Source organism: Brachycentrus maculatus, unplaced genomic scaffold, assembly GCF_059751285.1.
Source record: "Brachycentrus maculatus isolate JH-2025_06_01 unplaced genomic scaffold, ASM5975128v1 h1tg000117l, whole genome shotgun sequence".
NCBI lineage: Eukaryota > Metazoa > Arthropoda > Insecta > Trichoptera > Brachycentridae > Brachycentrus > Brachycentrus maculatus.
In genome coordinates this window covers 1343208-1366283 of record NW_028280870.1, presented here as the reverse complement: position 1 = coordinate 1366283, position 23076 = coordinate 1343208, and the positions used below count along the sequence as shown (strand labels likewise).

Genomic DNA, 23076 nt, shown 5'->3' with positions numbered 1-23076 from the left:
TTTAATGTACGACTAATACCTTCAGCAAAAATATGCATTAAAATAATAAAAACCCACTAATTTAAATTAAGGTTTATTAATTATTCAGTGAACCATTTGGAATAAAAATTTGATTTATTATTTACAACTGGTACATTTTGTACAACTAAATTATTAATTTTGGAATAAAATGATTCGATACGTGTGTCAATATCATCATTACTTTCGAGAAATGACCAATCTGCTGTGAACAAACTATCAGACATCTTCTGGTAGTCTGGTAGTCTATATATTTTAATCTTTAATTCAATAAAAAAGAATAGCTTTTCATCCTTGATTCCACATCCACAACCCTCTCTTCATCCTTGACCATCCCAAGGGTACTCTAAAATTTAGACTAAGCTCACAAACGATGTGTGATTATGATGCGTAGGCATCGAAACACGTGTCAGATTAAATGAAATAGTGGTATTTTTCAAGTAAAATATATTTTTAAAATGAAATTCAAAGGTGAATAATAATAACCTTTGAACTACAGCCAAGTTAGTTTTTTTCGTTCTCCACATTTATATGTAACGTGTGTCGTATGAACAAAAAATAACACAAAAAAGTTAGTCATTTATACAAATTAATATAATTTATTTTACGAGTTTATTTTTCCCAAAGAGAAACCTGTGAAAATTTAGCTTTGCAAAAAAATATACGTGACGTTACGGTGCTCTGAGTAATTTGTTTCTCTGTAACTCAAAAAATATCCATTTATTAAATGTACTCAAAGGGTTTACTTCATGGTGCGCAGAAGCCTTCGCGGCCTTTCAATAAAATTTCATTTACAATTTGAAAGTAGTTATCACAGTCGACATTTTGCGTCATAAAGGAGCGGTGTGAAATTGGAATATTCTGTGGCATTTTAAATCCTCTCGATTTTGTATGGAATATTTCACGAGTAGATAGAAATATTGAACACTTTTCCTATCAGAATAAATGAGTCTAGGGGTTCTTTTATATAATTTCCTGTATATTTTGATCCCCTAGCCAAATAGATTTCCCATGTAATATATTTCCTGTAAGAATTCAAGTAATATTGGTCTCACATTGAAAATATAGGACAAAATCCTTTGATATTATTTATTGATAAGGCCTTAATTTTGTCAAATAACTTAACGGTTTAAATACAAAAATCAAACACTTCTATAAGAACACTTTTGACTTTATTAATGGAAACTCGGGTTTCCGGAATTGCAGATGTTTAGCTGTGTATACGAATAAAGAATTTTTGTATTTTTTTTTTATTTACGGCTAATTCCTTAAACAATTTTAACAAAAATATGTATAATTACAATTAAGAATAGATATAAATAAACGTTATTTTCATAAGTTGGCAATGAGTGACGTCACAGAAACGATGGAGTTATTTTAATGTTGGTGTCATTGCTATATGTTTTGTAGATGTGTGCCTAGTTTGGAACGTTTTGAAGCATTGAAATAAAATACTGGTAGGAATTACATCCCTTTTGAAGTGTGTTAATTAATTTTTCAGAATATCTGCGCTTCGCATAACAACAAATTGGGCGACTTCCTGGAGTACACGATTCACATATACAGGCACTGCAACATGTGATCACTTTTTCCAATCTCACCTTTGTACCGCCTCACAATTTTTCATATTTTTTTAAGTGAAAATGAGTGATTACGCGGATATCACTTGGGAGGTGATTCATCAACAAAGGATACTGGTTTATATATATATATATATATATATATATATATATATATATATATATATATATATATATATATATATATATATATATATATATATATATATATATATATATATATATATATATATATATATATATATATATATATATATATATATATATATATATAAAAAATTGTATTATATATTTGTACATATAATAATTTATGTAGAATTTAAGTGATAATTTATAATTTAGCGCACTTTAAAATTTGACATTTAAAAATTATTTATTAATTTTTGATAGATAATTACATTTCATAATCTTAAAATATTATCATAAATCATAAAATATTATATTTTAAAGATTATGAAATGATTCGTAAATCAGATTTAAATTTATATTAGCAAATAAGCTTCTACGAAAATGTGAAAATATTAGACAGAAATATTTATAAGTAATGAGTATGTAATGCAATACGAACATTGCTTTATTGCAAATGCAATGTTGCAATATTCGAACATTGCATTTTTTAACTAAGCTATGAAATTTGTGAAACAGAAATAACTAGATGATTTAAATACGAAAAATAAAACACTTGTATCATACCACTTTTGACTTTATTAATATATAAACATGACAAGTTTTGAAAACTATAGATGTTTTTAATGTGGTCTTAAACAAATGTTTAATTTTTAAATTTAAAAATATTGATGGTTAGAGATTTTAACTAAAATCGATAAACTTTATTAAGTTTTAACGGTTTCTGAGTTGAAAAGTAAAGACATAAGTAGTTTATCATCTATAATGTGTTTGTAAAATATTAAGGAAATTCTTTTTAAAGTTCCAAGAAAATATACCATGAATATTTTATTTCACAAATTGAAATTCAAGAGTAATCAAACTTGAAGCAGAAAAACCGAATGGAAAAGAAATTAATATACAACAGCATTTTGAAAAACCAACGTATTTTTAGAATAAAGACGTAAAATTATGACATCAATATTTTAATAATAGCAATTTAACATTTTGAGTGTGTCCAAATACTTGTTCACAAAATCTGGATTATCTCCAAACACATGAGTTACTTTCATATTATTTTTGACATCTCATCAAAGATGAAGAAGAATATGGAAGTCTGGGCATTTACGGGGCTGACGACCGTCATAGGCTGGTTTAAGTGATCATTTTACACACGTGTAACATTCGCCAATTCTACCCATTATTGACAACCACACTACTCTTGGAAGTTCTATATATATGAACCAATTTAGAAACCTTGTTCTTAAATCACTAGAGCTTCACTAGAGACATCTATCGGTGAGATGTAAAGAAGCTTTTCACTAAGCAGAATCTCTTATATTAGTATGAGAGGTCCGAATCCTGAATTATAATCACACACATGAGAAACGCCAGAAAATACCATTTTCATTTTTATTATTTAAGCTTATAATTTGACCAGATAATTTACAACATTTTGAGTGTGTCCAAATACTTATAAGTATTTGGACACACTCAAAATGTTGTAAATAAATTATCTGGTCAAATTAAAAGCTTAAGCAATTTAACATAGTTTTTATTTTCATTCTTCTTCTTCTAACCATTTAGCACACGTGCGAAGAGCATTGTATCATACATAAGCAGTGGTATCTTGATCTGTTGACCGTAAAAGCGATACAAGCAAAATTAAACATGGATCATGGCGAACAGCGTGCTTTTTGACAGCTGAAACGTTGTTTACAAGCATTATAAAATAAAAAGTAGAAAACATGTGTACTTTTTATTTTTTCTCTTCCATTAAACAAGACTGAGAAACAGCAGCGTATGTCTGGATTAAATCAAATTGATTGATTAAAAATGGTACTATACAAACCTGGTTGACAGAAGCAGCGGTAGCCATCATCTTGGTCCACACAGATGCCGTGGACGCATGGAGACGACTCGCACTCGTTCAGAGCGTGTTGGCATAGTAGCCCAGAAAATCCCCGCTGGCAGTCACACCGGAACTGGGTGACGTTTCCGGAACAGGTGGCTCCGTTTTGGCAGGGGGATGAACTGCAGGGATCCACTTCCTCCTGGCAGTTTTTGCCCGTATATCCTTTAACGAAAAGGGTTTAATTTACTACATTTCAACAATCCTAGATTGCAGTGAAGAAATTAATAATTTCATTTATTGATTTGGCAGTCACTTTGTGGTAATATCAATCCTATTCAATTTTAATTTCACTATGCACATTGTCCGTGTTCTTTTGTCTTATTACCATATTGTCCTTTAGTTGTACTATCAAAAAATATGAAATAAATAAATAAAAATAAGAAACAACTCTTATCTCTTCTTCTTCCTTCAATGTTCCAAGGACACATCCCACAAATTTAGACTTAGATTTACATACAACATTTTGAGTGTGTCCAAATACTTGTTCACAAAATCTGGATTATCTCCAATTACAGGAGTTATTTTCATATTATTTTTTGACATCTCATCAAAGATGAAGAAGAATATGGAAGTCTGGGCATTTACGGGGCTTACGACCGTCATAGGCTGGTTTGAGTGATCACTTTACACACGTAAAGGATCAGGATTCGGATCTCACATACTAATATAAGAGTTTCTGCTTAATAAAAAGCTTCTTTACATCTCACCAATAGATGTCTCTAGTGAAGTTCTAGTGATTCATGAACAAGGTTTCTAAATTGGTTCATATATATATAGAACTTCCAAGAATTTGAGTAGTGTGGTTGTCAATAATGGGTAGAATTGGTGAATGTTACACGTGTGTAAAGTGATCACTCAAACCAGCCTATGACGGTCGTAAGCCCCGTAAATGCCCAGACTTCCATATTCTTCTTCATCTTTGATGAGATGTCAAAAAATAATAGATTTACATACGCTGAAAATGATGCCGAATCCATTAAAATATGTATTATGATAAAAAAAACATTTTTTTATTACTTATCCTTAACTAATTAGCTATTGTCTAATTATAGAAGACATATGAAATAAATATTCTTATAAGTCCCTTCCTAAGCAAAAGAGCTAAATCTTTTTGAAGAACTAAAAATGTAGTAATGTATAGTTAAAAAATCTAATTAAATTTATTTTCCCAAATTTAATCACAGTGAATCACAGTTTTTACCAAAACGGCGCTGTACAAATTGTAAAAATTATTTTATTTATATGCATTCAAGTTTACTAAATTATGTTTTAATATTAAAATTAAAATAAATAACAATTCACTGAAGTTATCATTATTGGATCAAATATGTAAAGAAATGAAAATGAAAACGACTAAACTCTTGACATCTAAGTCTACCGACACAGTGTATGAAGTTTTTTAATGTGTTAGTTTTTAAAAGTATTAAAGCATCTAAGGAAAATAAATTATTGAAATATTTGATTGAAAAATCACATTGAACCTGACAACGTGACGGTATCAAATAAATTTAGGATATTGTTGATAAAGCAGTCGTATAAACAATGTTTCTATTTAACTTTAGCATGAAAATAATGTCACATACTAAAATGTATTGTAACATACAATGTTACAATACATTTTCGCAGATTCGACTATATTCATAGCGCGAATTGACATATTTCATTTTACAGTAGAAGTGTGCACTTAAAGGGATTTAATTTTCAATAGCGGCCATCCGAATATTTAAAAATCGACTAAAGCCTTGACTAAAAAAAATTATATCGATTTATTTTTCATCTATTTTTCTTTATTACATTATAGAGCTTTGTGATACAACGTTTATTTAAAAAAAATTCAAGTGGTTATCTGTCTATTCTATGATACAATGGCTGGTTTTACAAGTACAATTTTTTAATAATAAGTATAATGAATAATGGATCGTACAACTGTCAACATATCAAAGTTTTTTTTTCAATTATTGAAAAAAAAGGTACTTCTTAAGTAAGCATGGTGTTGCAAAGGTTGTTTGTAATGATGGGAAAATATTTATTGAGGGTTAAAATTTACTTTTATCCTAGACCGAAGGACTTGTTTCAATAAACTTTGGTAAAATGGATTATCGTAAAATGTATGACGATTAAAAACTCATATTTTACCAAAAACATAAAAAAAATAAGTACATGTTTTTTGAGAACTTTATACAAAATACATATAAAATATCAGTAATAATTATAATATATGCTAGTTATCACTTTATTCTTAATATGTGTTGCTCAGTGCTCCCCATATATTGGATGTACGTCGTAAATTTTACGAATGTCCCGTAATCTAGGGTTCATAACATCTGGGTTCATTCTCTAGCTAAAGTTTCTGTATGAAATTTATCATATCTAGACGTTTCATCTAAACCGTGTGAGTTCAGACTTGGCGGTTTGACGTTGGAAACACTGACGATTTAATAACACATTGAAACCATGATTCTCATTTCAATAATAATAAATTAATTTTCATTTTAGACGTCTCAACTAGAGATCATGCTTCTATCACTTTTATACAAAAGAAAATGGAAGTCTGAGCATTCCAGGGTTTACGACCTGACATTTGGCTGGCTTATGTGATCACTTTATACACTTGTGAAACGTTGCCATTCTGGCCATCATTGAATACCCATAATACAATATTTTTTTAAAGTTGTTTGGATGCAATGTTGGTGGATACCTTTCACATGCAGGTTCTTATTTGAAAGATTTAGAAGTATGGATGATAGTGGCTTTATCAAAATTTTATATATATATATATATATATATATATATATATATATATATATATATATATATATATATATATTATATATATATATATATATATATATATATATATATATATATATATATATATTTTATCCGTAATCATTAAAATGCATTTGTTGGCTTCTGTTTTATGGGTAGTAGTTTAAAACGATTCAGACGCAATTAAAATCGATAAGACTTTTGAATCTACAAAATTGATAATAATGTGTTTATATAAAAAAACTAAGTTTATTTGTATACGAATCAAAAATTTCAATTTTTGTTGGTAAAGCTTGAATTATTAAACCTTACATTTTTAAAATATATATTTTCATGGAACACTTCACTTCAATGGGTTTAAAAGAAGGTGTTTCATTAGGTACACTCTTTGCAAACATTATTTATGAATACGTCAAACAATCGACTATGTCCATATTGAAGTATTAACGCTATAAAACTCTATTAATATAAAAATAAAACAAAAATGCTTATCCGAATTTTACCAGGCATTATTTATTAAGACGCTCAGTTGGAAGAAACCGTTTTGTTTTATTTTACCTCTTACCTGTGCAAAGAATGTATCGATTAAAAATAATAGTATTTATTTGTTTTACAATTGTAAGTGTGAAATGTGGCAGCGAACATTGTCACAGAGGAAAAAGAGTAACCATGTCATCACTTGTCCATTTGCTGCATCCAGAATGTAAGCATTGTATTCATATAATAAGTGATAATTCCATACAAAGCAATAAAGTAGCGGAAGAAGTCCAACAGCATTGCCCCACTTACTCGCATGACATTCAGAATACTTCAATATCAAATCACAAAAGCTGCTCCCATAGTATCGTTATCGCTGACGACGGAAATCTGGTCCTGAGATTATTTAACAGCAGCCAATTAAACCAGATTCATCCTTCTATTACCCAAAATATACTTATTCTATTGTTGAACCAAGATTTCTTGAATTTAACCCAATTCAACGCATTTATTAAGCGTGCGGGATTATACCATATTCAAATCAAAGTAAATACTCAAATCCAACAAAATGTATCGTCTTTTCAAACGAAAGAAAAGGTAGAATCAATCGATGTATTGGATGTATTAGACAAGAAGAACTTTACAGTAAACTTCTTAGACACTAACAGAAATTGTAAAAAATTATCCTTATTCCGTATGAATTGCTATAATCCGCCGGCAAAAACCATCAAAGTCAGTATATTCCACTGTCCCCCGTTTGTGATTATGGATTCAACAAAAGAGAATATCGAAAGTGGAGTAGAAGTACTTATTTTTAAAGAGATCAACAAAACCGTTCCGGTTAAATATGTAATAAGGCAAAGGGAAGACATGCGGTGGGCTCAGGTGATGAAGGACATGGCGGAAGGATCTTCCGAAATCGGAGGCTGTTCTTTGTGGCTGAAGAACTTCCAAAAAATGGAAGCAGACCCGACATCTTCATACTGCGAAATTGCAACAGTGATGTTTGTACCTAATCCAAAGAGAATATCCCAAGTTTTCCTGCTTTTAAAACCGTATCATTTTTATACGTGGATTCTGTGGATATTTTTATTATTTTTCGGTGTGGTGATCGCGATGATATTTGCGAAAACTATGAATCTAATAAGCTACGGAGAGAACTATTCAGGAACCATAGTAATGAAGTTCATCAATGTAAACTACAGCGTTTGGACAATGTTGAGACTCTCGTTTTTAGCTGTACCACACACCTTTCCTTCGCCAAAAGAATCTCCTATAAGGTTTCTCATAGTGAGCTGGCTGTGGATAAACGTATTTTTTGGTATAACGTACAATACGAAATACACCGCTTTTATGATGCGCCCACTGTACTCCAAGTCGATAAAATCTTTCGAGGAGATGATAGACCAAAATGTCTCTTGGTTAGATAATTACGACACACACTTGACGAGGTTGTTTAACAGCAGCAATAATAAAGTTCTGAAGGAAATGATATTCAAGTCCATTAGAGAACCAGACAGGCTCAATATTAATAAGAAACTAAAAACTAATGAATACGGCAGTGTTTTTAAAGTCATGTCCGATAAGTTCTTATTGGATGAACCTGATATAGACTCCGGACACATTTTAAAGCACATGCATCCTATTAAGCCCAGCATAATGATCCACGCTGTGGTCTTCGCGTTGAGAAAGAATTCACCTTACAAATGTTTCATCAACAGAAAGATTAATTTTTTAACCGAAACGGGGATTTTGAATCATCATTTTAAGGGCCTTTTGAACAATACCTTGAAGGCTCCGGAGGAATCGAGCGAGCTTTTTGCTCTGAAAATGGAACAAATCGAAGGTGTGATGTATCTACTCGCGTTTGGATTAATGACTGCCTGTTTGGCGTTTGTTGGGGAAGTCATTTTCGGAAAAAATAAAATGAAAAACCAGGACACAGACGTGTTTTTCTATTTTGTTCACTGAAACTTCATCTTAAAGCATAAAGTGTTTTATTTTACGAACACCCATAAAAACAAAAGTTTTTAAAACTATTAACGTATAATTGGTTGCATAAGGAAATGTGTTGTTTCTACTAAATTTTGTCAAAATGAAAAACAGAAAGAAAAAAAAAAAAGTTTTTTTAAACATTAATGTGTTATTATTATAAAAAATAAAAAAAAAAATAAAATAAAAAAAAAAAAAAAAAAAAAAAAAAAAAAAAAAAAAAATTAAAATAAATTTAAAAAATCATATGTTTCTTCGTCTCACATCTGCATAACACTTTTATATTCTAGTCTAAGGATTGTAATCAATGTATAGGTGTGTATATAAAAATATGTGTAAATAAAGCGAGTGTTTTTGCCTAGAATTTTAACTCATGAATTACATGAAATTATAGTAACTTTAAACATAAAGAGTAAATCCACTCACAAGTAGGCATAGGCTATGAAACTTTTAAAGTTGAAGCCTGAGTAGGGACATGATAAACGGTGTTGCATAAGCCGTAGCTAGATTTCAGAGTCACTTGGACGTTAGGTAAAAAAAAAAAAATGTGTAAATAAACGTATGTTTCATATTTAAAATATCACGAATAAAGCCTCTTTTATTGATTTAAGTAATCATATTCGATGTCAATTTGTTTATTTTGAAATGACAAATGTGTTCATTTTACGGTAATAATTGGATTTTTAAAATATTCCAACACGCACGGATTTATTTTTATTTTTATTGTTTTCCTATTGGTAGACATTTTTCATGATGCATACTTACTGTACTTTTATTCTATTTTAATATATGAGTATAATCTGGGAGCCATTTTTTTAGTAAGCCTGATCTTTATCAATTATGTTTAGTTCGCACATGTCAGTCAATCTCCTAACAACATTTGTATTTATCGCTCTTTAAAATTTCGACTTTCGTGCTAAATAAGAAACATTTGCGGGAAGTCCTGCTGTTTTGTTATTATTCGAAGAAGAGAGCATCTGAGGGACATAAAATGCTTGTGATTGTTTATGGCCATCATGCGTCATCGGATAAATCATTCAGAAAATGGTAAAATGGTAAATGGTACACGTGTGTAAGTGATCACTTAAACCAGCCTTTGACGGTCGTCAGCCTATTAAATGCCCAGACTTCTACATTCTTCTTCATCTTTGATGAGATGTCAAAAAATAACTCTTTTAATTGGAGATGATCCAGATTTGTGAACAAGTATTAGGACACATTCAAAATATGGTAAAAAGACGCTTCAAAGTTGGTGAATTGACGACAAAGATCGATTTCAAAAAATATTGACACGCATTTAAGAATATTCTCAATTCATCTTTATAATGAACTTTTTCTACAAATTTTGCTTCAATTTCAGCAACAGTAAGTTGACACACTTCCGATGATTCGAGACAAGGTACAAGCCATTTCCTTACTTTATTTTATTTCAGCAGCTTTGGATTTTGCTGGTAAACTAAGATGAAAGCTTTTTTGAGGGGTTTTTTATTTGTCAAAGGAGGACATATCTATGATGGGCACTCTAGGTGGATATGTGGACATGTAAGTACCTTCGAAGAAACTTGTAATGGTTAAATAAATAGACAAAGGACAAATGTCAACTGCAATCAAAGCAGTTTGATAGTGCCATTTAGAGGCCCACACATCCACGCGGACATGAGCAAATCCACGATGTGTGTAATGTCCTTAACTGTGTAAGATATTCAATTCAAAAACCCCCAAACTGATTTGAAGTCATACTTTACTTACTAAATAATTTTGTTCTCTCAGTCCAATAAAATAGATGTTAATGTAAAAATATCTAGCGCAATATAGTTTCAAAAAATTATCTTTCGTAAAATTTTATACGTTATTAAAAAATAAGTTCAAAATTTTATTTTTAGACATTATCTAGCACATGCAATATTTCAACAAAAAATCGCACTAATTTATAAAAATCTCTTTAACTAAAAAAAAAATAGCCAATGATTTCGTTATATATTTTTTTAAATTACATATTTCTGTAACATGAAATATACAGATATAAAACTTATCGAAATTCGTGCCGTATTGTTTTAATCACGGATAGAATAGTGAATGTTACATAGCGTATAAAGTTAGCATTTAAACCAGCCAATGACATATCGTAAATAACTTGACTTACGTAGTCCCATCTAAGAACTTTATTTTTTTTAAACGACCTAATATGCTAATAAGTGTTTGGGTATGGTCCCGCGATTAGCGCCCCGGACAGAGTTATTAGAATTAGTTAGAATTATATTATTATTTGTTAGTATTAGAATTAGTCAGAGTTTCTTGATTCGAATCCACTCAAAAATTGTCACCAAGACCATCCAAGGTTGTATTTTTTACCATTTTGGGGGATTTTGAAACTTAACCGTTCTATGTTTGCATTTATAGCATATGGTATAATTCACAACCGTACAATTATTGACATATCGGAAATGTATTAGTAAACCTTTTATTACACATCAATATTTAAATTTCTCGCTACATGATAATTTGAACTTATGAAATATTTACAAGCACGTGCACTCAATCTAAATTGAACCAATATTATGAATCAAACTATCACCACATTTAGTTGTAAAATTGAATTGTCACTAGCTCTAGTCTTTTGTTAACTTGTTATATACGTACTCTATCTCAGAGAATTAAAAAATAATATGTTTGTTTTTAAAATAGTACTTTTCTTTTTCTTTTCTTTTACAATCATGCCAGCTAAGTGTAGTATCAAATACAGTGAAAATGCTGGACTAACGGCCATTTCATTCCTCACGGAAACATTACTTCCAGAATGTAGATACTGTTTTCATATCATAAGTGATCATTCTCCGAGCGGTAACTATATTATGCGAGAAATCCAAAAATATTGTCCAATTTACTCGCATGATATTCGAAAATCTTTGTTAACAAACCACAGTATTTGTTCTCATAGTCTTGTAATCACAGAGAATGGAAATTTGGTACGTGAATTATTCGGCAAAAGTCAAAGCAAATATATCCAACCGTCTTTAACCCAATTTATGCTGATTATTTTGATAAATCAAGATTTTTTGAATCTGACTGAATATCAGCCATTTATTTTACAAGCAGGGATATACTATATCCAAATAAAGATAAATATTCATAACCACAAAAACGAAACAAACTTTAAAACCAGCGAAGTTGTAGAATCCATTGATGTTTTAGATTTTAAAGACACTAAAGAATTTACAGTTGATTTCTTAAATCCTGATTATACTAATGAAAATCTTCCATCATTTCGTAAAAAGTGTATTGATCCACCAATAAAACCAATCAACATTAGTATATTTCACTGTCCGCCATTTGTAATGATGGATTCTTCCAAAAATAGTGTTGAACGTGGTGTAGAGGTTCTGATATTCGAGGAGATAAATAAAACTGTTCCTATAAACTATGTCATTAGAGAAAGCGATGACATGCGATGGTCTCAGGTGATAAAAGATATAACTGAGGGATATTCTGAAATCGGAGGTTGTTCCCTATGGCTACAGAATTTTAATAAAAAAGATATGAGCCACACCACTTCCTTCTGCGAAGTGGCTTTAGCAATGTTTGTACCTAATCCCACGAGAATATCTCATGTGTTCTTGCTCTTGAAGCCATTTCAACTAGAAACATGGATACTTTGGACTTGTATGCTGCTTTTTGGTGTGGTGATTGCTGCAGTTTTTGCAGTAACAACTAATTTAATAAGCAGCACGGAAAATAAAACTGAACATAGTACCCTCAAATTTAAAAACCTAAATTATAGCATATGGACAATGCTGAGAATTTCCGTTCTTGGTGTACCATATACTTTTCCTACAGCGAAAGAATCACCCATGAGGTTCCTTGTAGTGAGCTGGATATGGATAAATGTGTTCTTCGGCATCACGTACAGTACAAAATATGATGCTTTTATGATGCGCCCACTCTACTCAAAACCCATACAATCTTTTGACGATATGATTGACCAAAATGTAACATGGATTAATAGTTACGATGACTACATGGAGAGCTTGTTTAATAGTAGCAGTAGCAGAGCTATGCAACGTCTGGTTTTAACAAATATCAAGGAACCCGATGGAAACAATTTAACTAGATTGATAACATCAGATAATATATACGGGATTGTTTCCAGAGTCATGTCTGATAAGTTCTTGCTCGATGAAGCCGGTATAGATACTGACTATATCTTGAAAAATATGCATCATATCAAGCCAAGCATAATGTCTAACGCTGTTGTTTTCGCGTTGAGGAAAAATTCGCCTTTTAAGTGTTACATCAACAGAAAAATTCAATATTTAGCCGAAACAGGAATCTTGAATCATCATTTTAAAAACTTGTTGAATAATACTATCAAGAGTTCTGAAGAATCGAGTGGAAATTTTGCCATTCAAATGGAGCAAATCGAAGGAGTGATGTACATGATGGGCTTTGGTCTATTAGTTGGAATATTGGTATTCGTCGGAGAGTTTTTCTTTTGAAAAAATCCAAATATTAATCTTTATATTTGAACTTTTCATATTTTATATCTGTCATGTACATGGCTTACACAGCACACAATCACGTTTGTGAGAAATCAGTTCTCTTCATTTCATTAGTGACCCACGTGACCTCGATACATCTATACTATACATCGATACTCGATTCATCGATACATCATATTGATATATTTTTTTCCTGGCTATCAGGGGAAAAATATATTTTTTTATTGTATAATATTTCACTTTAATAAAAATGGGTGGTTTAATGTCAATTGAAATTAAATAAGGTTTTTTACGTTAACCATTTTTTTGTCATTCCCTATCTTGACTATTCTACCTGCAAATAAATCTCTAAAAGTAGAGGCTTTGCGGTTTATTTATTTTTTTAAAGAAAAAACTTTCTTTATTGGTTTGCGAGATCGAAGAACGTTCTCTACTCTTACTGAATTGCTACAGCAGAACAATAATCCAAGTCAGCGATTAGCTTCTTTCTTTTGTTTCGGGACCGAGACAAGATCCCTGTGGGATGTCACTTAATAGTATACACCAGAATCAGAAATTGTATTAGTCTAACCTTTGTCGAAAACGATAAAGGCCTTCGCTTGTCCTTTATGTTCCGCATTACGGCCCCCTTTTACCGTCCGCTCGGGGAATAAAATTTCCTTAACTAATTTTATTTAGGACGACAGAGCGTTAATGTAATTTACTCACGCCGAAGTTCGCCACCGGAGGACAATACGTTTAATAGGAATTCATTATTTACAGTTCACTATTTGTGGACAGTATTTGCTGGAACTTAACTTGGAATTTGAGAGATTGTCGCAATTCGTGCGTTTATCTATATTGAGAGTTCTTAAAATAAACAATTTGTATTCTGCATGTGTAGTTATTATTGATTCTCAAATTCTAGACTAATTCTATTATGTGTGGTTAGTTAATATTACATCTCAAAAAAGACGAACTCAAACTATTGTGTTTGTATTGATATTTTTAATATTTATAGTATTCACATATAATCAATTGTAATCAATTTTAAATGTATCCGTCTTTTCCTCAGAATTATCACTACACCCACATTTAAACAACACGTCATGTATCGAAACACGTGTCCAATAAATCTTAGAAGTAGTAGTATTTACCAAGTAAAATTCAAATTAAAAATTTATATTTTAATTATTCTCATGACGACGAGGCGATCAGACTTGTGCTTCAGGTTTTCATGTACTAGAGTTTTTAAAAATACAAGTATGAAAATACAAATATATCAACTTTATATTAATCTCCCTGGGAATTAAATTTGAGACCCCAACCACAACTGTTTAACGTATCAAACCCTGGTTTAAAAAAGAACATGGTTTTCGGACACCAAAACATCAAATTTAATTTATAATCTGTACAAAAATATTTGTTCAGAACTAATCAAAATTTTGTTTAAAGAGTGCCGAAAAGCTTCGTCTACCAGTATCGGAGAATAAACATGTACTTTTTAAATGGTATCGTTTCATTTTTTCATTACCAAACACTGGCTTAATCAACCTACACCCTTTCATGACTGTAAAAACATATCCAATTACTTAAAAACGGACAAGAATATATTCCTAAACAATGCCCGAAAATATAAAACCAGAGTGGAATCAACGATTCATCAGATCACAAAATGGAATAATATTTCCTTTTTCCCGACACACTATAGCAACAGGCCATGGATTTGAAAAAAATTCAATTATGACTTATTTGTGATAAGTCATACTTAATTCAGCTTTTAGATTTGTTCATAAAGTGTGTTAATTGTGATTTGTGTGCTGTTCTGGAAGGCGTTTTCTTGTGACATATGAAAGTAATTATTTTATTTCTCGGATAAAATGTGAGAATCTTTTGAGCATATAGTTGTGTGAGTGTCATAAGTTTTTATTTTATTTTATTGGAAGGAAGAACAACAGTTACAATATATGATATAAGTTGCTACATGTTAAATATTTTTTCTCTGTGGATGTCGGTCTCGCAACTATTATTTTCAATATTGATTTTTGGGAAAAAACAACACTGCATAATAATGCTTTACTACAATAGTACCATAGTACCACCCCAGCCAGTAATCCCATATTGTAGGTTTGACTGACACAAGGCGTAGTTTATTTTTCACAATTTTTTTTTGTTTTTAAGATGTTACGTATTGTTTAAAAAATTTAAGATATTTTAATATTTTCGGTTTAAAAAATCAGTTTTAAGTGTTAGTCCAATTGTGTATTTACATACATATTTAATGTATCTATTTATGTACATGAGAATACTTGCTTTTAACCACATTAGTTATATTTATTTTATTTTAACGACTATTTTTGGAAGCTACAGATGGTTCCATCTACGGGTCTGAATAAAAACTAAAGTTAGTAAAGTGGTAAAAAAAAAGTGTTGTCATTAACAATTTTATCATGTCTTACCACAAAGTGAATGCCGAAACAATAAATAAAATAATTGTCTAGTTTTGCTGATTCTGGGTAGTTATATGTATGCAGTGTTTAGATTACAAGAATTATCCTGAATTTAAATTGGAAATTGTAATTTCGTAGAATTTTAGAGTTTATTTGGATTGAAATATAGTAATGGTAGCCTTAGTTTCAGTAAGGGAATAGTTTTATTTAGTAGTAAGTATCAAGCCATTTCAACACAATTTGGATTTTTACAAGTTTTTCATAGGTTGTCTTTCACGTGTTTTCTCAAAAGCATCAAGTAAATAAGTGTCAGAGCAACATAGCTTGGTAGTTTTTTTTTTCACATTTACCTTCCCTATCCTTACTATCCTACCTACAGACAGGTCATTAATAATGGCTTTGCGGATTATAAATATAAATAAATCATAAGTTTAAAGGTTCTTACCGTAAGGACATAGGCATTGGTAAGTGGCTCCATCGTGTCCTTGAGATATGTCCACGCAGATCCCGTTGTTGGTGCAGGGAGATGGGAAGCAGGCATCCTGTTCCTCGCAGTGGGGACCCACGAACCCGGGACAACACTGGCACTCATATCCTTCCTGAAACAAAATATTAAAATCAATAATAGAGCAATACTTTCAAAAGTGAAACAGTTCAGTAATTCTTAACTTATATCCTTAATTCTCACCCAATGATGCAAGAAAGAAAGGTTGTCAGTCCTACGCATCAGGTACCAGTCTAGGTTAATCTATTCATTACGAAATAACTTATTTTTCTGACCTATATTTCTGATCATTTTTAATTAGTCGAATAGTATAAAGCTTTAGATTCACATATTAAAACACTTTAATACAATATATAAATATATATATATATATATATATATATATATATATATATATATATATATATATATATATATATATATATATATTTATATATATTTATATATATATATATATATATATATATATATACATATATATATATATATATATATATATATATATATATATATATATATATATATATATATATATATATATATATATATATATATAATATATGTGTGTGTGTATGATATACTTTTATTTGTCGTCAAACTTGCAAAATTCATTCTGCTGTAGATGTTATTTACAACTTCCTTTCGGCTAAGTTTTTCTTTGGTAACCTCACCCTTATAATTTTCCCTTTAAAGTTTTTCAAAGAAAGCTTATTTTCTCAACTGTTACAAAGCGCTCTCTGATATTTTAAAATTAAGTAAATTAAAACATTCAATTTCAAAGGTAAATATTTATTCAGAATTCAGTTTACTATTTTATATGGGCCGATGGAAAACCTGATGTTTTATTTAGAACATATTCCTGCATTCCTGCACTCCGAGGTACTAATATTGCTGTTTCACTTTCACACAGGTGTGACGCGCAGTAGTGAGAGTGAAATAAATAAAATGTCTCGTGTCATCATAAATAACACACGGTAACACGGACCGTTCGACCATTGGACTGCGTATCGATGGATTTTACGGTATCGATGGATTTTGTCCGCCTCCGTAGTGTAATGGTTAGCACGCTGGGCTACCACACTAGAGGACCCGGATTTAATTCCCAGGGGGGTTTAAATATAAGTACAAGTGAATTTGTATCGATCTAATATTTATTCAATATCACCCTGGACTGGTAACTGAAACGGAGGGCTGATCATCTTTCCTTCATGTGTTATAGATCAAGATAACACTTCGTTTATATGATTCAGTGCCCTATGCACCATCGGGTGCGGATAAGGGTTTTTAAAATAAAACTGGACCGTTCGACCATTGGACTGCGTATCGATGGATTTTACCGTCGATCGCGTGAATATTTATCAAAACAATAACGTACATTTTGAATATTTTATACGAAAAATTCCAAGATATTTCTAGTACCTACTCGTATAGTTAAAAAAATTACGTAAAATATGAATGAAATTGTTTTCATGGTAACCAAGCCATCGTTGTTTAAAAGAGTTTCAAATCCCCCTTATAGGTCCGGGTAGGTTAAAAAATAAACTTCCTTTGTAATGGAAACACTACATGCATTTATTATTAAACGAAAAAACGTGTTTTTAAATTGAATTTGGAATGGAACGTATTTTACATTTAGTAAATATTTCAAGAGGACATGACAGTATTCGGGAATGTTTCCATTTTCATATATCAAGCTTGGCAAAGACTTGGCAGATATGAATATTAAATTAACAGTTCGTTTTCAAATGGGTCGGTCGAGTGCCATAATGATCCAGTTTTTCAATAAAGGTCTAAAAATGTCTCAATAACGCTACACCTTCAAATATGCGACCTTTGATAATAAATAAAGGGTATTGATTGACAAGGAAAGCATGGTAAAAAAAATATGATGTGAATGTACTTGAAAAAGGAGCAGAGGAAGATCGAGAAAAACTTGGCACGATGTATGCCATAAACTTGAAAGCAGTCAAGTATTTGGCATACCCAGGAGTCGAAATAATCGCCGAGTATGTATGAGGAGATGCATGAACGTGGAAGAGGCGAAGATTGTTTGCAAATATAGAGTGGTGTGGCGTTCTATTCTCTCTGCCTACCCCTGTGGAGAAGCGGTGTGATGGTTAGTTAGTTATTTATGTATAAATCTGCATATAAATTGTAATTGATAATAATGTGAATTTTCCACTGAGTTCTCCTGTGTAATAATACTTATTCATAAAATCATATAAAAATTAATTTTACATGACATGCAATCAAATAAGAGACATGGCCGAATGATCCGATCTACTTCAGATTTACCCACCTATAAAATACGTTAATGAATACCTCTTTATGCTTAGTTTCATTATTTAATGACTTTGTGGGTAGTGAAAGTAGGTTGTATAAATTTATTGCATAATAATCAAAGTTCTTTTGAGCAAAAGATAAATTTATTGTTTTTTTGTCTAACCTCTATATTTGTGCTCTATAAGCAGTTTTATGATGTGGTCAAAGATCTCCCGGAAGCCTGCTGCTCTACGTCTCCATCCTATTTGCAATGTATAATGTGATCACTTAAACAAACCAACGTCAGGATGTACGTTTATAAATACTAGGATATTATACTTATATTCCCATATTAACTAACTAACTAACCATCACGCCGCTTCCCCGCAGGGGTAGGCAGAGAGAATCGAACGCCACACCACTCTGTCTTTGCAAACATTCTTTGCCTCTTCTACATTCATGCATCTCCTCATACATACCCGACGATTATTACGACTGCTGACCCGCTTTCAAGTATTTGACATACCTGATTGTGCCAAGTTTTCCTTGGTCGTCCTCTGCTTCTTTTTCCAACTACATTCGCCCCATAAATTTGTTTAACCGTTCTTTCTTCACTCATACGCTCCACATGTCCAAACCATCTCAACACACCTTTCTTAATTTTATCGATAATGCTTATCTCAGCCTTACATTCTTTCCTTATTTCATCATTCGAACATCTATCAAACATCGTTTTGCCACACATTCGTCTGAGGGATCGCATTTCGACTGCATTCAGTCTGCTGTCATCCTTCTTTTGCCAACTCCATGCTTCGCTTCCATACATAAGGGTTGGAACCAGAACTCCATTGTGTACTGCCAGTTTAGCTTCCGCTGATAGATTTTTATTTGCTAAAACTGATTTTAGTGCACCATTCACTCTATTCCCAGCATTCACTCTCCCATATTCCCATATTCCAATATTCCAATATTCCTATATCAAAATACTTCTCAATCGTTCTCCGATTTTTTAATGGAAGAAGATGGAAGTCTGAGCATCCCAAGGCTTACGATCTGGCATTTAGCTGGCTTAAGCGCTTTTTCCCTTTGTAGACTGCATAACGTTCACCCTTTTGCCCATTATTGAACATTTATATTGTGTAAATTATTGAAACCTGTATTTATGCAATGGTTTTTTATATTGTTTTTACGTTTCTTTTAAAGTAAGAAAGAAAACTAGCATTGAATACCCCAGCCCCCGAATAATGTACTCATAACTTGTTATTACAAACGAGAGCCTTTTTTCCTGCATATTCAGTTTACATTGGACATTAAACCACTGAAAAAATATTCCCCGGAGGGTTTGAATAAACAAATATATCTGTTTCAGGCCACGAGCCAAGGCCGTTTCAGCAGCGGTAAAGCCTCCAACAAAGTCACTTATAATATTATTTACACCACTGTAAATTACACTGACAACTACCCCGTATTACGGCTCCATTGTCTTCGTTCTTTATTTTTATTTCAGTGCCTTCAGTTTTGAGCTTTTAATTAGAAAACACGACTTAATGGGCACAATTCTCAAACAATTAACAGTTATTTATGTTTGCTTGTTTTATTAAAATATTGTGAAAAATATGTTCTTGATTTTAATTTTTTATTTTAATTAGGTATTCAGAAAACATCCCTTTAAAATATTGTTAGTATTATTACGTCATTTTATAAAATAAAAAATATCCTGTATTGTGTAGAAATGCATTGTAATATAGCATTATAATAAATGTTAATGATTACATAATTAAGTATTTAACTTTTTATGACAATTTTAAATACTTTTGAATGCCTGAAAAACTAACAATTACATCGCTTCCCCAAAGGGGTGGGCAGAGAGAATAGAACACACCAATCTGTCTTTGTAAACAATCTTCGCCACTTCCACATTCATGCATCTCCTCATACATACACGGCGATTGTTCCGTCTCCTGACTTTTAAGAATTTAAAATACTCGATCATGCTAAATTTCACTCGGTCTATCTCTGCTTCTATTACCACGTGTTCAAACCATCTCAACACACCTTTCTTAATTGTATCGATAATGCTCATCTCAGCCCAACACTTTTTCCTTATACTGCCATTTTGAATGCATTCATTCAATATAACCCTGGAATGGTACCTGAAGCAGAGGGCCGATCACCTTTCTTTTACGTCTTAACGATGAAGATAACGCTATATAAATACGATGCAGTGCCCTATGCACCACCGGGTGTGGATAATGATTTGAATTTTAAATAGATATACATATATAGAGAGATAAGAGAGATCATATTGGAGGGTAAATGGAGAAAAAAATAACAAATTGAGATTAAAACAGATAACGGACAGCATAATCTGACGCAGTCGCAAAAAAAGTACATTCTAGACAAGGACCAGCTCAGCCGTGAAATAAATGAGGCCATCTGATTTCGCGAGTTTTCAAGTCGCTGAATTTTTCTGCATTAGCGAAAAACTTTTAATTATTGTTCCCGAGCGATTTTTCGAGACCCGAGCATATTCGATCCACAGAAACGAATCCGAATCTTCCGTTCAAAAATGAAAGTTTCGAAAACTTTCACTTTCAATAAAAGATAAACTTTTAAAAGTTTCTTTTTTTTAAATAACTGTCTCGCTAACGAATGTTGGGACAGACGCCATGAAAGCTGTTAATTAAAAATGTTTTGAAAGTTTGCAGAGTTTTACTCCCCAGTTTGATGGACGCGATAAATTACTTTTGATTGTGCGATTCTTTAATCATCCTTTTCCCGCGGAAACAAACAAAAAAGAGACGAAACTTTTCTCGTAAAAACTACAGTTTACGTTTCACGTCTGCCGGTTGAGACCCCAAAGGCAACGCAGGACAAATTATGTAATGGCTGCTTACTTTTCCACTCTGTAAATATAAAAAAAAAACTATCAGACCCTTCTTGCCGATCAAATATATTTTATAATTAAAATGTTACTTTGTTTAAAAATCACTTCTTCTCCGTCTAATTCCTCATTGCTGAGGGTTGTGACCCTTGCAGAAGCAAGGACTCTTCTCCAGTTATCCCTTGACTGCACTGCACGTAGCGCTCCAACCACTGAGGTGCCTGCTGCTGCCTTAATTTAATCACTATTAATATTTTATTATAACTTCATTATAATGTCTACCGGTTTCGAAGCTAACCGCTTTTTTTTATCAAGACTGATTAATAAGCGGTTAGCTTCGAAACCGGTAGACATTATAATTAAGTTATAATGAAATATTTATAGTGATTTTAAAACAAAGTTACATTTTAATTATAAAATGGAAAATCACAAAGTTAATGCTTCAAATATAAATTTAAAAAAAAAATGTTTTTTCAGTATTAAAACTAACTAATTAAAAATAACTTTTTAGTATTCATATGTTTGTTTTTAACCATGATGTATGGAAGTGAAGCATGTAGTAAAAAGACCGAAGGTAAAATGGCAATAACCTTTGATTTTGTGATTCGCTGAGCAAATGTTGAAATAAGAGATGACACTAAGACATTTCTTCATTTCTCTTTTCTGAAAAAACCACAATATTCATCTAATTTTAGATGTTTCCCAACGGTTGTTTAACCTTCCGACAAAAGAATGGGGGGGGGGGGGATTTCCTACCATCCCAAATTTACTTTCATTTCAAAATTTACTTTTATTAGTATTAGCTTATTGAATAAAAAAGGTTCTCATCTCGATAAAAAATTTATTGAACCTTTTTTACAGTTCCAAACGCGTCATTTGTCATTCGGATATCTTTATCATGTCTAATACTACTTCAAGAAATTAATTTAGATTATTCCGTATTAAGCTGAGCCCGCCACGCGTTGCCATGGCTCAGTCTTGTTAAATAAAAATGAAAAAAATAAATAACACCAATGTGTTATGTACTTGATGTTACAAGGTTAATAATGATAAACCAAAGTCTTTCCCGCAGGGTCAGGCAGAGAGGATTGAATGCCATACAAATATATCTTTGCAAATCAATTCTCACCTCTTCCTCTCCACCCTTCCGTCTCATCATTTATATACCGGTCGATTATTTTAACTGCTCACTTGATCAAGTATGAAATACTTGATAGTGCCAGTTTTTTTTCGGTCTTCCTCTGCTTGTCCAACCACATTCGCCTCAAAAATTTGCTTTACTCTTTTTCATTTACTCATTCAATTCACATGCCCAAACTATCACTATACACTTTTCTTAATTAGATAGATAGCCTTGCATTATTTCCTTATTTCACCATTCAAACATGCATCAAACATCATATTGCTGCACATTTATCTGAGAGATCGCATGTCGAGTGTGTGTGTGTGTGTGTGGGTGTACATTTATATATATATATATTTGTATATATTTATATATATATATATATATATATATATATATATATATATATATATATATATATATATATATATATATATATATATATATATATATGAAAACATCAAGTCATACCGAGTAAAATCCCAACAACCCAATCAATCAGGTAACACAACAAGGATCTA

At 31.5% G+C, this 23076-nt stretch overlaps 1 protein-coding gene across 2 annotated transcripts in view; it reads right to left on the bottom strand.

The window, feature by feature from the left end:
* The window catches only part of LOC148309806 (uncharacterized), a 182386-nt gene that overhangs the window by 32501 nt on the left and 126809 nt on the right, over nt 1-23076 (bottom strand). For both annotated transcript variants that reach the window (XM_088259469.1, XM_088259470.1), the window contains exons 6-7: nt 16227-16380; nt 3556-3780 (exon numbers count right to left, since the gene is read on the bottom strand). In XM_088259469.1, coding sequence (XP_088115595.1) covers nt 3556-3780; nt 16227-16380 — 379 coding nt within the window. The remainder of the gene's footprint in view (nt 1-3555; nt 3781-16226; nt 16381-23076) is intronic.